The sequence below is a fragment of the Moschus berezovskii genome, chromosome 10 (assembly GCF_049115385.1).
Source record: "Moschus berezovskii isolate FMDL1 chromosome 10, NW_MosBer_1.0, whole genome shotgun sequence".
Lineage (NCBI taxonomy): Eukaryota > Metazoa > Chordata > Mammalia > Artiodactyla > Moschidae > Moschus > Moschus berezovskii.
In genome coordinates this window covers 30,226,273-30,243,441 of record NC_142469.1, presented here as the reverse complement: position 1 = coordinate 30,243,441, position 17,169 = coordinate 30,226,273, and the positions used below count along the sequence as shown (strand labels likewise).

Here is a 17,169-nt window from a genome sequence, read left to right as displayed (position 1 = left end):
TTTAGCAGCTGTCAGCGATAGGAAAGTAGAGACAGAGCAGTGGGTCCAACAGTACAAAGAGAAACCAGCCCCTTGGACTCATAAAAAGAATGAAAGGAAACTAGGGAACTAACCCAGAAACAGAGTCCCTAGGGGTTTATGCCGGCAGGCTCCCCTGGACTTCCACAGTCCTTAGCATCTGATCCACTAGACCCTGCAGTAGCCTGGCCACTGAAGGAACCAAGGGAGCATGGCCACTGAGGTCTCTCTGAGTCCTGGAAGAAGTGTCTAAGTGAGAGGTTTTAGGAGGCAGTATAGCAGGCCAGGCAGTTTTACGTGACAGCGCCTGAGTTTTCTGTCCCTATGTGGCTCCACGACCTTCCTGAGTAACTCAATCTTGAGCCTCAGTTTTCTCATCTGTAAATATTTACCAAAACTCTTAGAAAATAGCCTGGTGCCTAATATGAATAGGTTGTTTATTTGAACCTTCCGTGCATATCTGAAGCTCTTCATTATTCTGTGGGAATCTTCTATTCGTGCAGATTGGGGGTTCTAATACATCTTAGTGCACGCCTCTTGTGTGGCAGGGATATGTTGTCGAGTGAGTCACAGCCACTGTCTCGCCATCTGCTGGGTACAACGGGCAGGCAAGAGTGGTGCCTGGACTGTAGACGCAGACGTGAACACCGCGTCCCGTGAGAGCCGTGTGAGGGAGTGTCCAGCCACCTGGGAATCTTTAGATGAGGAAGAGGAAAGGAGTGAAAGAGTTAGTTTTGAAAAGAAAGAATGAACATGGTGATGAGAGGAAAGAAGACAAGAACAGGTAAAGAAACAGTTAAGTTTGGAAGTGGATGGCCAGGCGGTTAGGGGCATTTCCTGCCCAGTGATGGCTTCTAATGGAGCAATTCTATTGCACATCTTCAGGGTAGGATGTTAAGTGTTCTTTTAGTAACAGGGAAGATACATCCTTACAGAAAGATTTCTCTCAATGTGAGATTGTGTTTCATGATCCGAGGCTAATGCTGTAGCTGGGGGGAGAGGGAGGAGTTGAGAATTGGCTCCTAGTGTGCTGAAATCATTTCAGAGTTGTACAGTGATTGTTCCTGTGGATGCAGGGATCTAAAGGCGTTTTTAGTCTAATGAAGAGTATGTGCACCAATGAGCAAAATAGAATGAGGTAGTAGAATCAGTGTCAAATGATTTGGTACTGACCTCAGAATTCCATCAACTGTTGAAAAGTTTAAAGTAGTTTAAATTTCATTATTTAAAGTTGTATGTTAAAACCAGAAGTGCAAATTATCTGGTTGCCACGTGAAAATAGTTTATATTTATTTTTATTATTAAAAAAATTTTTATTGGAGGATAATAAAAGTATGTGTGTGTAAAACCTCTGGATCTTCACCTTCAGGCCTTATATACTTTGTGCAAGACATTTTGTAGCTCCAGCTGCCATGGAGACTAGGAAGGGAACAACTGAAGGGATTATTGGTCATCATTAGGTCCCTGGTTGAGTCTAGAAAACATTAATTAACAGCAGAGCCAGTTGACACCACTGTGTACTTTGCCCCAGAAAAGCTTGGCGGCTGCAATACAAAGAAAAAAAACAAAACAGAAAAAACAAACAAAACAGATGGCTAAATTAATCCTGGCTTGGATTAGGTATAACACGAAGGGAGGGGTAGATGAGTAGGTAATATAGAAGGCTGATTTGCGGTCATATGCTTTCTTTGTGGAGGCCAAGCTAGCCAGGGAAGTAAGAGGTGAGGAAGGGACTTAGGTGTTCATTGGAAGATGGTTTTGCTTATCAATTTGCTCATTAACTATGTGCAAAGCTGGGCTTCTTTGTTATAGGACTGACTTTGGTCTTTAATGTGCCAAATTAAATTTGGGGTCTGAAAATGGAAATTATGCTACATTATACTGGAGTCTAGGATTGAAACATCTGTAACATCTCTTGAGATGCTCATGGTGAGCAGACCATTTTTGTGTCTGCAGGCAACTGAAGTGACTTAGCAGCAGCAGCAGCAGGCTTCTTCCAAACCAGAGATACTGTCACGATTGTCTTTTAGCATATATGGTGTGTAGGGGCTCAGTGAATGGTTATTTAATTGAAATGAATTATGAATTAGAGGCCTCTTAAAGCATTTATCAGAGCCTAACAGTTACATGGATGGAGGAGCCTGGTAGGCTGTGGTCCATGGGGTCTCGAAGAGTTGGACACGACTGAGCGACTTCACTTTTGCTTTTCACTCTTCTGCATTGGAGAAGGAAATGGCAACCCACTCCAGTGTTCTTGCCTGGAGAATCCCAAGGATGGGAGAGCCTGGTGGGCTGCCGTCTAGGGGGTCGCACAGAGTCGGACACGACTGAAGTGGCTTAGCAGCAGCAGCAGCAGCAACAGTTACATAGGCTTTTATTTTATATTGGAAAAAACCTGATGCTCCATGCAAGTGATTTATTCAGTAACTTTGGGGAGACAGTCTTGTAACTTGAACTTCCTAGGACTTTGTTGAGTATTGTCATAATTATTTCAAAGCCAGAATAATAAAATATTACCTGAATATAATCTAGCCTTTTTAGAAAATTTATTTCTGAAATCCAAACATGTTATTTTTAAAAAGGGTTTTATATCTGTGTTTTAATCCATATTGACAGTAAGGTAAGTAAACTATGGAGAACTTTGGAGAACATATTTAATCAATATTTTTTGTATAATTTAAATCTGGGTAATAAAGCATCTGTCACTAAGGAAAAATAATTGACCATGTCCCAGGAAACTGTTTCAGCTGATTATTGCCATAAAGTAAAATGATAGTGTAATAAAATGAAAGATATGATAACAACTGTAAACCAGTTGTTGTAAGTAAGAGCTCATTTGACTTAATTTTCATAAATTTTTAAACTGTAAAATGGAGCTGGTGCTATATACCTGCAGTAATAGGGGAAATAATCCTCTTATATCTCCTTTAGGAGTAGAAGGATGTCTCTTTTTGAAAGCGTTGGATCTTAAACCATGAAACCAAAATTATGGTTCCATGTCAGTTACTTTACAAAACAGTTAAATGAGTAGCTACTTGGTCAATGAGCCATTCAGAAGTAATGTAGTTGGTTTATGTACTATTTTATGAAAAAAGGAAAAGCCTTGAATATCTAAGGAATTTTAGACATAGTACTAAACATTCCCTCTCCTTTGTCTTTCATGAAAATCAGAAACTTTATTTCATCATTAAAAATCTGGTGGGTGACATCTCCATGTTCATAAATGACCTCAAATACCATTCATTTGCTTCTAATAGGATATGCAAGCAACTCTCATGGTTCTTATTTTGCCACTTTTTATGGTTGATTTTATTTTTCATTTTGAAGTCAATCTCTTGATTTTATTTCCTTGCTTTAAAGTCCTTTAAACATAAATTTCAGTTGTGGTATATTTATGTTTTGGTTTTTGGCTGGATTTTGTTTTAGCTTTTTTTGCCTTTCATCCTTTTGCGTTTGGTTTTGTTTTTAACATTCCGTGTGCACCCACCATTTTTCCCCCTGCAGTGACCTACCTCAGGATCTTTGTCCTCTGTACAGGCCTGGAGAATGGGAAGACCTGGCTTCAGAAAAGGATATCAACCCATTCAGTAAGTTCAAGTCTCTCAACAAAGAAAAACGGCAGCAGAACGGAGAGAGAACCATGACTTCAGATTCCACATCAACAGGACCTTCAGAGAAGTCAACAGAATACATAGAAACGAAGCCCTCAGACAGCTCTGTGTCAGACAAGGTAAAGAAACCGGAATCCTCTGCAGAGACAACGCAACAATCTACCCCAGTAGCTAACGTCAGCAAGGAACCTTCTGACACTCGGGCTGCGTTTGAATCTATAGCCAAAGAAAATTCTCTTTTAGGGGAAGATGATGACTTCGTTGACTTGGAAGAACTTTCTTCTCAAACTAAAGGTGGAACGGACAAAAGAGACACCTCAAAGGAGTGCCTTTCTCTTGACCCAGAGGAACTAAGGAAGACTAAATCACAAGCAATCAGTTCTACTACGGAAATTCAGTCAGCCCTGAACTTTTCGGGAACAGAATGTGATGCTGAACTGAAGGGAGCCCTAGACTTAGAAACCTGTGAGAAACAAGATATAATGCCAGAGGTGGACAAGCAGTCTGGGTCCCCAGAATGCCAGGTGGAAAACACACTGAACATACATGAAGATCTAGATAAAGTCAAACTCATTGAATATTACCTTAATAAGAACAGAGAAGGGTCACAGTTACCTGATAATGTGCAGAAGGCAGAATTAAGCGATGGCAAAAGTACTGAGCCAGTGGGAATAGACATCACCCTTAGTAGTTCTCTTCCGCAGACAGCTGATCCCCCAATTGAGGACAAGGAAGAGCCAGATAAAACCTGGGCGAAAGAGAGAGCACCGCTTCCATTGCAACAGAGCGCCTCTACAGAAGAAAGTATGAATAAAGAGTATCCAGACTCCTCTTTGGAATCTACTCTGGACAACAGCTGCCAAGGTGCTCAAATGGATAATAAATCTGAAGTTCAGTTGTGGCTATTAAAGAGGATTCAGGTACCCATCGAAGGTAGGCCATTTTTAATTTCTTTCTATTCTGTTCTATAGGCATATCTTGTTTTATTGTGCTTAACAGAAACTGCACTTTTTTACAAATTGAAGATCTGTGGTAACCCCGCATCAAACAAGACCATTGGCGCCCTGTTTCCAACAGTATTTGTCTACTTTATGTCTCTGTTTCACATTTTGGTAATTCTTGCAATATTTCAGACTTTTTCATTATTATATTTGTGGTGATCTGCGATCAGTGATCTTAGATATTATCCCTGAAGGTTCAGATGGTGGTTAACTTTTTTTTTTTTTAGCAATTAAGGATTCTTTAATTACATTGTATTCTTTTTTTAGATATAATGCTATTGCACACTTAATAGACTACAATAGAATATAAACAACTTTTATAGGCACTGGGAAACCAAAAAAAAATTGTGTTACTCACTTGATTGTGATATTTGCTTTATCTTGATAGTCTGGGGCCAAACCCACAATATCTCCAAGGTATGCCTGTATAGTTGCCTTTCTAAAATCTGCACATGCAATAGCAAAAGTAGTACAGTTATTTGAGAACAGTTTCCTCAATAGAGCATATCTTTATTGATACACAGAAGGGTTTGAACTGCACAGGTCCACTTGTATACAGATATTTTTTCCAGTAAATTTGAAATACAATATTGCACCATCAATAGTTGGTTGAATCTAAGAAGGAGGGATATGGAGAGACAGCTGTAGAGTTTTACGTGTATTTTTAACTGCAGAAGTGTCAGCATCTCTAAACCCTGTGTTATTCAAGGGTCAATGGTAATTGGGAAGAATCAGCAATGCATGGTATCTATTTTGAACATTGAACTATGACACAGAATTCTATAACAAAAGTAGTGTGCTTTTTTTTTTAATCTTTCAAGGAACTTTTCCTTTTTCACTTTGGCTTTTGAAGATATTTCAGTTTTAAACTGAATGGCACTGTGGTATGATTTGGTCCTCAGTGCCATTCATTAATATGTATTCTTGCAGGTTGTCACAAATCTTTACTCTTTGCTGTGATGTTGGTTTATATCCTTATTCCAGTTTGTAGCATCTCATGTGATGCAGACCAACATGAAACATCCAGAACTTTTGTGCTTAAGAAGGTCTGGAAGACTTAGTTAGTCCTAATCTAACATGATCATGTTATATGATATTTATGCCATATGTTTTGATTTTCCATCACTAAGAGGGGACTGGAAATTCTTTGTAAGTTGAAATGTTTCAGCATCACCAATCTTATTACTAATGAAGATTTTTTTTTCATGTGATTCAGATATACTTCCTTCAAAAGAAGAGAAAAGCAAAACTCCACCCATGTTTCTGTGCATTAAAGTGGGAAAACCAATGAGGAAATCCTTTGCCACTCACACGACAGCCATGGTTCAGCAGTATGGCAAACGAAGAAAGCAACCGGAGTACTGGTTTGCTGTTCCTCGGGAGAGGTGAGTGTGGGCTGGAATAGGAAATCTGTTGGTCAAGTAGACTCTAATTGCATCTCAATTTTTAATTTAGTCTTGAAATTCTTGATTTTATTCTTGAATAAGAGATTTCTCTTCATAGTACATCTTAGAATTTCTAAAAGGATATTATTTCAGTAGCTTTCGGCTAAAGGGTGGTTTCAATATAGCAAATTTGAAGTCATCTTTGGTCCTGTGTGCTGAACCACTTTCAGAACTTTCTACCCAGTTGAATTTTAAATGAAGGAAGATTGAGGTATTTTCAGATGCCAGTAAGTGAAAGTGCTATTCTGTTGGGAATAAAGAAATTGATGGAGCAGAGCTAAACCCCAAGTGCTGCAGAAAGGCATGATTTTAATTTTAAAGTGCCTGTTATTCTTGGGGGACTAAAGATTGCTTTCCCCTTATGGAGAAAGTGTCTGTGAGTCAGCAGCATGAGAAATGTGACTGAAACCATCTGGGTGCACTTGGGGGGCTACATAGACCTCTAAAGAGATTTGTATTTTTAAATTGCCAAAGAAGTTTTATTGGTGATGTGACAGTCTAGGACAGCAGGGACAGTGGCATGACATTCTTCAGCTGTACATCACTGAGCAGTACATCTTTATAACAGAAATATTTAGGAAACATTTTTTAGAAAAGAAATTTTCTTTTGTATGTGATAGAATGAAAATTTCTTCTCAGAGGCCTTGAAACTAGTCTTCAAAATTGTTAAACACACATGTTTTTCCTTTTCCTAACTAGTCATCAAGGCATGCTTTTCGGTTAACATACCTGCCAAGAATAAATACTCAGTGAGCTTCCTTAAGCATGAATGTTTATTTATTTAAGTGAACTTTTCCCCAGATATCTCAATATTGAAGAGGTAATTTCATTTTACTTTAATTTTTGGCCATGCCACTAAACTCGTGGAAACTTAGTTCCTGACCAGGGATTGAACGCAGTCCACGGCTGTGAAAGAGCCAAGTCTTAACCACTGGACCTCCAGGGAATTCCCAAGCATGATTTCTTAATAAAGCAAGATTAAATTCCAAACACAAGCACAACTGGCTGATTAGTGCCCAGAATGGTAATTCTCATGAAGAGTTGCCTGATCTTAATAAATCATAGTTTAATGTGAAGCTAATGAATAGAATTTTAATTAAGGAATTTGCTAATATTTTTTCTGTTTGGGATACAAACTCATGTTAAAATAGATGTTAAACATAATTTGTTTTGTGTTTACAAGGTGTACTCCTCTCCCTGTGCTTACAACCCCAACACTGATTCCTTCAAAGTTTATAGATACTGAGGAGATACAAAGAAAATGTGTGTCTTTTACATTTCTTCTTCTTGAAATATTTACACATAATTTCTGAAGCCCTGTGAAAATCAGAGTTCTAGAATCATATGTCATAGATGTATAATATCTTAGAGGTTTAGGCAAATTCCTGATTTTATTGGTGGAGATAACAAAGTACTGACTCTTTCAGCTATATTTAAGTTATGTGGATTCCTGGTCTATTGGGAAACCTGCCTATGTCATTTTCTCTTTGGAAAAATGTATTGTTTATAATATAATGAACTTAGGTTTTTTCAGTTTTGTTATCTTTGAGATGTATGTGCACCAAGGAATCTTACAGAGTAATTTATTTGCAGTCTCACACATGTGGTTATTTTACTGTCGTTCTTTAAGCCAGAATAAGTCTGTAAAGCTGAAATAGCGCTTCTCTTTGACCTCACACACAAGTAGTTGTTGCGACCTTTTTTAAACTGGGTCACTTGTTGAATTCTGTTACATTGTATTTTATAGTGTCCCTGATTTGTTTTGTTTTGTTTTTTGTTTTTGGCTAGCAAATAACCTGACATACTTAATTGTCTCTCTTAAACTAATCATGAATTGACCAAATATTTTTCTGGGAAATATTATATCTCACTATATTAATGATTTTTTCATGTGTAGATGTTGGGAAATTTTTTTCAGTTGTTCTTTACGTATTTCTGTCTCTACCTACCCTAAGGGAAGCCACATTTTAGTTTAAGATTGGGAAATGGAATAGAATGGAAAGCCCCAAAATAAACCCACACTTTTATGGTCAGTTAATCTACAACAAAGGAGGCAGGAATATAGGACAAAGACTGTCTCTTCAATAAATGGTGCTGGGAAAACTGAATCGCTTTCTTACACCACAGAAAAATAAAATAGGTTAAAGGTGTAAATGCAAGACTTGAAACCATATAACTCCTTCAAGAAAACACAGGCAGTAAGCTCTTTGACATCAGTCTCAGCAATATTTTTTTGGATACGTCTTCTTAGATGGGAGCAACAGGAACAAAAATAATAGGACTGCATCAAGCTTAAAAGGTGTTTTCACAGTGAAAGAAGTCATAGAAAAATGAAACAGCAGCCTACTGAAAGGGGGAAGATATTTGCAGATTATATGCCTGATAAGGAATTAATGCCAAAAATACATAAAGAAGTCAAATATGTAAAGAACTCATACAACTTAGTATCAAAAAAATTCAATTAAAAAGCAGGTGGAGGATCTGAGTAGACATCTTTCCAAAGAAGACATACAGATGGCCAACAGGCATGTGAAAAGATGCTCAAGTCACTAATCATCAGGGAAATGCAAATCAAAATCTTGATACCTCACACCTGTCAGAAGGGTTGTCATCAAAAAGACAACAAGAGTTGGCAATGATGTAGAAAAAGGGAAACCTCATGCACTATTGGTAGGAATGCAAATTGGTGCAACCACTATGGTAAACAGTGTGGAGGTTCTGCAAAACATTTAAAAGGGAACTACCACACAGTCTGGCAATTTCACCTCTGGGTATTTATTTGAAGAAAACAAAAGTCAAAAAGAAATATGCACTCCCATGTTGTGTTGCTGTTCAGTCGCTCAGTCGTGTCCAACTCTTTGCAATCCTATGGACTGTAGCCTACCAGGTTCCTCCGTCCATGAGATTTTCCAGGCAAGAATACTGGAGTGGGCTGCCATTTCCTTCTCCAGGAGATCGTCCTGATCCAGGGTTTGAACCCGGGTCTCCCGCATGGCAGGCAGATGCTTTACCATCTGAGCCACCAGGGAAGCTCAGAGACAATTGTTTCAAACAAAAGAACAAGATAACTCCCTGAAAAAACAACTTAATGAAACAAAGATAAATAATTTACCAGGTAAAGAGTTCAAAACATTAATAATAAGAATGCTCACTGAACTAGGGAAGAGAATAGATGAACAGAATGAGAATTTTAATAAGGAACTTGAAAAAACAAAAGCCAGTCAGAACTGAAGACAGTAACTGAAATGGAAAACGCACTGGAAGGAATTAATGGCACACACGGTGATACAGAACACATGAGCAATCTGGAAGATTCAAATAATGAAAATCACCCAATCAGAACAGCAAAAAGAAAAAAACGAACAATCTAAGGGACCTTTGGGACAACATCAGGCATACTAACATCCTCTTTATATGGGTCCCAGAAGGAGAAGACAGAGGAAAGGGTTAAAAATGGATTTGATAAAATTATGACTGAAAACTTTCCAGACCTGAAGGAGAGAAACATATATCCAGGTACAGGAAGCAGAAGAGTCTCCAAGGAGTCTCAGATAAACCAAGGAGATCCACCCCAACACACCATAATTAAAATGGCAAAACTTTAGAGAATTCTAAAGGCAACAAGAGGAAAAGTCATGAACAAGGGAATCCCTGTAAGGCAATCAAATGTATTCTCTGCAGAAACTTTGCAAACCAGAATAGAGTGGCATGTTAAACTTGAAGTGCTATAAGAGAAAAACCTATGCAACCAAGAATATTCTACCTGACAAGATTGTCACTCAGAATAGGAGAGAGAAAGAACTTCTCAGAGAAGCATAAACTAAGAGAGTTCATAAACACTATACCAACTCTTTAAAAGCAATGTCAAGGGTTTTCTCTAAGTGGAAAAGAGTAGGCTCCAAACTCCAATAAGAATTTATAGGAAAGGAAAAGGCCCACTGGTAAAGGCAAGTATATAGTAAAAGCTGTGGATCAACCACTTACATAAGGCAGTATGAAATTAAAAGAGAAAAAAAATTGTAAAATTGTAACTATTGGTAACACTTAAGGGAAAAACAAGAGAAGATATAAGACATGATATATAAGACAAGATATAAGATATAAGACAAGATGTAAAATATGACATCAAAACACAAAATGCCAGGGAGGTGGTGGTAAAGATGCAGATCTTTTAGCATGTGTTGAAACTTAATGACTAGAGGCTTAATACAGATTGTATTCCAAACATTTGGATACTCTTCTATATAAAAAATACATTTGTCTTTTTTCCTCTACTGAGATTATTTCCTTTCTTAGAAAGAACCAATAACTCCTATTCAAATTAAAAATGTTCTCTTTTTCTTTCAGTTATTTAGGGCCTCTTAATCTGAAATATTTCATAATAATTGATTTCATATTATTTAGCTTTTAAAATCAGTAAGATGGAAACATCAGGAATTATGTAGAATTGGCCAAATCATGTATAAATGTTTAATTCATCAATCCAGGATGAAATAACTGGCAAGTGTGATTTGTGTAATAAGTAGGCTAATAAGAGAGGGAAAGGGAGAGCCCATGAGTATTTTTCAGTCAGTTCAATCACTCAGTCGTGTCTGACTCTGCGACCCCATGGACTGCAGCACACCAGGCCTCCTTGTCCATCACCAACTCCTGAAGTTTACTCAAACTCATGTCCATTGAGTTGGTGATGCCATCCAACCATCTCATCCTCTGTCGTCCCCTTCTCCTCCCACCTTCAGTCTTTCCCAGCATCAGGGTCTTTTCAAATGAGCCAGTTCTTCACATCAGGTGGCCAAGGTATTGGAGCTTCAGCATCAGTCCACAATACATATTTTATCTACACTACCACTGTGTACAATTGAGTGTGCAACCTTCTTTGCTTTCCCTGCCTCCACGACAGGAGACGCAGGAGACTTGTGTTCGATCCCTGAGTCGGGAAGATCACCTGGAGGAGGGCATGGCAACCCATTCCAGTATTATTGCTGGGAAAATTCCGTGGACAGAGGAGCCTGGTGGGCTGTGGTTCATGGGATCTCAAAGAGTTGGACATGACTGAAGCGACCAAGCACATGTGCATACCTTATATAGTATTTAGAAGAATATAAAAAAGCAAAAGGAAAATAAAAAGCTCATAATTTTGTTACACAAAGCTAGCTACAGTATATTTTCGTTTTTGTAGCCTTTCAGCCTTTTTTTCTATGTATGCATTAAGGTAGTAAATCTATATATACACAAATACACAATATGCACATACACACTATTTTGTAAACTGCTTTTACTTCTCTGCCATTAAATATCCTATCTGCATGCATTTAGTGAGCCTGCATTACTTTTGTTAATGAGATATCAAATTTTAAAAATTGATTCTTCTATTAAATTCACTTTACAGTGGGAAGATAATCCAAGTCCTAAGTACCCTCATGAAGACTAAGAAAAATGCTCTTAACATTTTCCTTAGAGAAAAGAGTGAATTAAAGGAATCACAGACTGACTTAGTTTTATACCATGAAATCTTGAACCATAGTTAATGCTGCATTTTCTGATCAAAAGTCATCTTTTGCTTGCTTTTAAGGGTATCAGAGCTAAACTGAAATCTTTAATAACGGTCAGTGCCCAAAAGACCATAGTTCTCAATAGTCTTTACTTTCTTGAATAATCTAGGCTCTACTTAGCCAAATCAGGTATATTTCAGAATACAAACCTGGTGATTTTTATGTCATATTGTAGTCTTATAATAATGTTTTAAGGTAAGCATATCACTAATAAAGAAAAAATTCAAAAAGAGCTCCAAAATAATTCCTAAAGGAATTATCTTTCTCTCTTTGTCTTAACACAAGTTCTAACTTTGGGGAACCTACTGAAAAAAATGTAAGCTATAGGATAATTAGGTTGCTTATGTAAATATTCTCACTTTATTTTTTTAATACTTCCAAAGGTTTTGCAGTGGTCTTGCTTCCTCTCATTCTGTCCCTGGCCATTTTATTTTTTGTTTCGCCCACTTAAAGTTCTAGCAATTCATCATCGTTTTCCAGAAGCACCTTGGTAGGCAGCCACCCTTCAGTAACTTCACTAACCAGCTTTGGCAAGTGCCTTGAGTTAATCAGTGACTCTCCAGTCGAGCCTGAAGCACGTGAAAAAAGAACACCCTTTTTAAAGTGAGCCCTCTACTCCGGTGGCTCTGTTTTCTGATGGAAGAGTGAGAGCCAGCACTTTGGAGAGTAGTTTGTTGCCTATTTCCACTGCAGGATAATTAATCCCGGCCAATGGGTGCTGCACATAGTGTTCAGGAGTAAGTATGCAGAAACAGTAATTACTGCAACCTACATATTTGCAGGGGCCAGATGGAGGGATGGGGGAGGGATGCTCAGGGCCCCATATTAATTATCTGCTCTGGGAATCAGCTGCTGAGTAACTTGGTACATCCAACCTAATGTGGCTGTGTGGGAACGTGAGCCTGGTGTTGCTCAATCTTCTCATCTCTTTCAGAAGAAATTGAATTATGGATTATATGTGGCAAATCCCCCTAATTTTGCAGTATTAGCCACTGTTTATGGGGAATATAAAGTAGTAAGCAGTGCAAAAAGCACTTCCCTACTGCTGAGTCCAAGTGATAGGCTGCTGACTGAAGGCCTTCACCTCTGATATTAATATCAACCTTCAATTGTTACTTATTTGTGAGTGATCTGTATTGTAGCTATTTTGTTTTGATGAATGATTCTCAAAAGGACTTTCCTATTATTTTTGGTGAACTAGAACAAAGAAGCTTGTTTAGTTGGTGCTTTGTAAATAAAGTTTTCTATTGTAGATACACAAAGACGCTTTAAGAATGGACTTTGTATCAGGGCATTACTAACCATTGATTTCATTTGAAGTTGTAGAATGTTGAATCCAGAAGGGACCTTACCAGCAAGTAAAATGACCCCTTTCATATAAGAGTTGAGAGGGTAACAGGCAGGAAGGCCAGGGGTCTCCAAACAAAAGAAATAGGCTGCAAGTGTCTCTTAAAATTCTGTGTTGCCATGACAACACCTGGTTCCACCTGAACTTAACTTTTCTCAAATCTTGAGCTAACCAATGAGTTTTTCTTATGGAAGTGTTTCTCTTAAGCTTTGTTAATGAAACTATGTATTTGCTTTGGAATTGCCTTTCTTCAAAATGGTTCCACCTAAGACTAACTTTTTTTCCTCTTCTCTAACTTTGGGCTGATAATAGCTCAACAATTCATATCAGTTGTTTCATGACTGGGGGATGACACACATCATGCCATCAGATCTCAAAAATGCATATTGTGGGAGAGGGGCCTAGTGAACTCCTTAGCCTTGAGGTGTCTCTCTTATCTTATTAATAGCTTTGTAACAGACATAAAACATCCAGCTAAAGACTAGCAGAGGGACACTCTCTGTCCCTCTTCTGATGTCTATGTCAGAAGCTTTCTCTTTTTCTTACTTTAATAAAACTGCTACACCAAAGCTCTTGAGTGATCAAGCCTGGTTCCTGGTCCCGAAGCGAAATATTCTTATTTGGAGATCAAGAATCTGACACCATTCACCCTAAGCTATCAGGTCCTTAGGTCAGGCCATTGAGGATGAGTTTTAAAATTAAATGATAGTTTTCTAGTAATAACTTCTGTGGTCAAGAGTGCTTTGCCTCAAAAACAAATGAAAGCATTCTATTTTTTAATGACCAGTCTACTCTAGAGCCCACACAGCTATTCTATTAATAAATAGCACACACACAAATTGTTGTGATTGTATTTAAATCAGGAAACGTTATACATTTCTCTAATGATTTAAATAAAATGCTTGTGTAAGAAGAAAGCAAGATATTAAAAACAAACAGGAAAAGAGTGCTTTGACTTACTGGGTTTCTGTGGCTGTATTCAGAATGAAAAAGTCTGGGAAGGTTTTAGGCTGAAGTGCATAGAATATCTTTAATTTACCATTAATAGAGCTGAACAGTGGGACCTCATATGTACTCCGTACTCTCTGGGTCACATTCTTTCTTCTTCCCTTTCTTGTAGTATTATTTCCTGTTCTCTGTACTATAATGTACTCTAAAGTATATCTTTAATGTAATAGCCATTAAACTGTTTAATGGTTCTGCTTAGTTTTTAAATTAAGTGCGTGGTTTGCAGGTTATATCTTGCTGTTTGTTGCCCCAGTTTCTTTTCGTACCAGTCAAGTGACCTTTGATAAGACGAGAGTGCCTAACTGCTTCTAGGTCATTTTGGTCAGGTTTGTTGGTCTATGTGGTAGCACGATTTTAGAGAATCACGTAAAGGGGACTTTCTGAAAGATCTGTTTAAGAGTAGAATGAACTTATGCATTTAACGCTTCATACACCAGAATGAGGAGCTAGGTTTTCTTGCCTTCATTTTAAGAGCTCAGAGAGGGATTTCCCTGGTGGTCCAGTGTCTAAAACTCCTCACTCCCAATGCAGGGGGCCCAGGTTCGATCCCTAGTCATGGAACTAGATCCTGCATGCTGCCACTAAGACCCAGTGCAGCCAAATAAATAAATAGATTAACAATAATAAAATAAAACTGCAGAGAGATTAAGGAACTTTCCCAAAGCCTCCAGCTGATAACGAGTGGAACTAACTTGGGAGGTCAGGTCTTTAACTTAGAAATGGTGCTTTTATTTTTTACCTCACAATTATGTTAAATAAAAAAAGCATCAGTAAATAAAATCCCACCATAACTAGTAGTCTTGTTTGATAGCATAAGTGATAATCATACCTAAACCCTTTATACCTAAACTATGAATAGTTGGGATAATGTTTTGTTCCAAGCATCATCTCTGAGTTGTCCTCACATTTTATATCCCTCATCCCTACAGCTTGATCAGTGATGGGCTTTATGAAATAGTAAAATCAGAACAGCAAGACTGACATAAAGGAAACAGTGCAACATATGGGTTGAGACCATGAACTGACCTGAGGTTAATGCCAGGTCCGCCCCTAACATACTGTGTGGCTGTGGGCAAGTTAGGTAACCTGTGTAAGAATCTGTTTCTTCCAGCACTAACTAGGAGTGCTAATTACAGTGGCTACCCCCTGAGGTTATCATGAGAAATAACTGAGCTTGTCTGTCCTCTAAATGAAAGTCAGTTGTTGCTGCTCTGCGGTTTCCTTTCCTATAGTTGGCTGTACTTTGTTGCCTCTAAGGTAAACCTGCTGCCTTCTTAGAACCTTTATCATTGCCCTTCTTCGAAATTCTTTCTCAGAGATGACAACTCTTTCTGCTAAATGCAGATTTGTAACTTGAATATGGTGTCTTCTTTGGGATGAATCTCTAAAGGAGCCTTGAGGCTTAGGATGAAATCTCAGTTCAGTTCACTCAGTTGTTTCCAACTCTTTGCGACCCCATGGACCACAGCAGGCCAGGCCTCCCTGTCCATCACCAACTCCCAGAGCTTACTCAAACTCATGTCCATTGAGTTGGTGATGCCATCCAACCATCTCATCCTCTGTTGTCCCCTTCTTCCACCTTAAATCCTTCCCAGCATCAGGGTCTTTTCAAATGAGTTAGTTCTTCACATCAGGTGGCTAAAGTATTAGAGTTTCAGTCTCAGCATCAGTCCTTCTAATGAATATTCAGGACTGATTTCCTTTAGGATGGACTGACTAGGTTTCCTAGCTGTCCAAGGGACTCTCAAGAGTCTTCTCCAACACCACAGTTCAAAAGCATCAATTCTTCTGAGCTCAACTTTCTTTATAGTCCAACTCTCACATCCATACATGACTACTGGAAAAACCATAGCCTTGACTAGATGGACCTTTGTTGGCAAAGTAATGTTTCTGCTTTTTAATATGCTGTCTAGGTTGGTCATAACTTTTCTCCCAAGGAGTAAGCATCTTTTAATTTCATGGCTGCAGTCACCATCTGCATCCAAAATCACTGCAGATGACGAAATCTGATTAAGCCCAAATTTGGAGTTAGACAGGAAACCTGAACAAATCTCGAGTGCCGGGTTTTGGTATCACCAGTGACTGGATGGGTGGGAACTATTCTTGTGCCTGGAGGAGTGAAGATGACAAGCTTCCCCCTACGTCCACCACTTTGCCTGGACTCTGGTCTTGATCGCCTCTTGGCTGGATTGCCATTGCTGCCTTCTCCACAAAGTCTTTGTTTCTAGTCCATCGCATCTCTTCCTGACCTTCCCTCCTTGGCTCCACAGAAGTCAGTTTAAACTGCAGATCTGGCTGGGCCACTTCCCTGCCGGAGCCCTGAGTATTGCCTAGCGGTGCTTCTCAAACTTCGGTCATTCACTTCCTTTCCAAATACCCCCATGTCTGCAAACCATCTGTACTGCTGTTTCCTTAAAAGTTGTCTTCAAAGGATTTAGATCAGCTCTTTTCTTTTTTTTTTAACTTAGGCTTTTCCTGAGCAGTAATATCTATAAAATTTAGGAGCTAATAATATGCTAATTGTGTTGACTCCCAATGCTCTTTAAATAAATACATAACTTTGGAATCCTCTGAAGTCACTGAAGCTGCCCCTGCTACATTTTGGGGAATGGTGGCCTCGGAATAAGGTCAAAGCATATTATCTTGTGCCCAGGATTTGTTGTGACCCAGTGACCCAGCTCCTCTTGCTTTTTCTCCCCACCTCTCCTGCCAGTCCATTAAGAAAGAATAAAACTCTTTTTCCCCACCTGGCAGGAATTCTTCCCCTCCCTGATGAGTTCTTGTCCTTCATGGACATCCCAGCCCTGATGCCCACTGGCTTCTGCCATTGTGTTGTTGGAACTGTGTTAGGCACTTTTGTTGGCTTCTCCCAACATGATTGCTTGAGGGCAGGGGCTGTATCACTCTGGGCAGGCACTGTGTCTCAGTAGCCTGTCCCAATTACAGAATCTACATCAAGAAGCCACCAGGGACATGATTGCATTGTCCCTCCTTCCTCTGCCATGTCCAGTTTGACCTCCTTCCAGCATCACCCTGCCCTTACGATGCACACGTCCCCGCCCGTGGAGTACTTCTTCCCTTCCTCCTGTAACTGACTCTTCCTTCAAAACTCAGCTGGACCTGGGCCCCTGGGAGGCCTTCCCTGACCCCAGTGTGAAATGATTCTCCACTGGGCTTACCTTTGTT

The 17,169-nt window shown here is 39.0% G+C and overlaps 1 protein-coding gene across 7 annotated transcripts in view; it reads left to right on the top strand.

Moving 5' to 3' along the window:
- The window catches only part of NCOA7 (nuclear receptor coactivator 7), a 154,496-nt gene that overhangs the window by 109,655 nt on the left and 27,672 nt on the right, over positions 1-17,169 (top strand). For 6 of the 7 annotated variants that reach the window (XM_088840561.1, XM_055433828.2, XM_088840562.1 and 3 more), the window contains 2 exons: positions 3,523-4,562; positions 5,847-6,015. In XM_088840561.1, coding sequence (XP_088696687.1) covers positions 3,523-4,562; positions 5,847-6,015 — 1,209 coding nt within the window. The remainder of the gene's footprint in view (positions 1-3,522; positions 4,563-5,846; positions 6,016-17,169) is intronic. The other variant, XM_055433829.2, reaches the window with a different exon arrangement.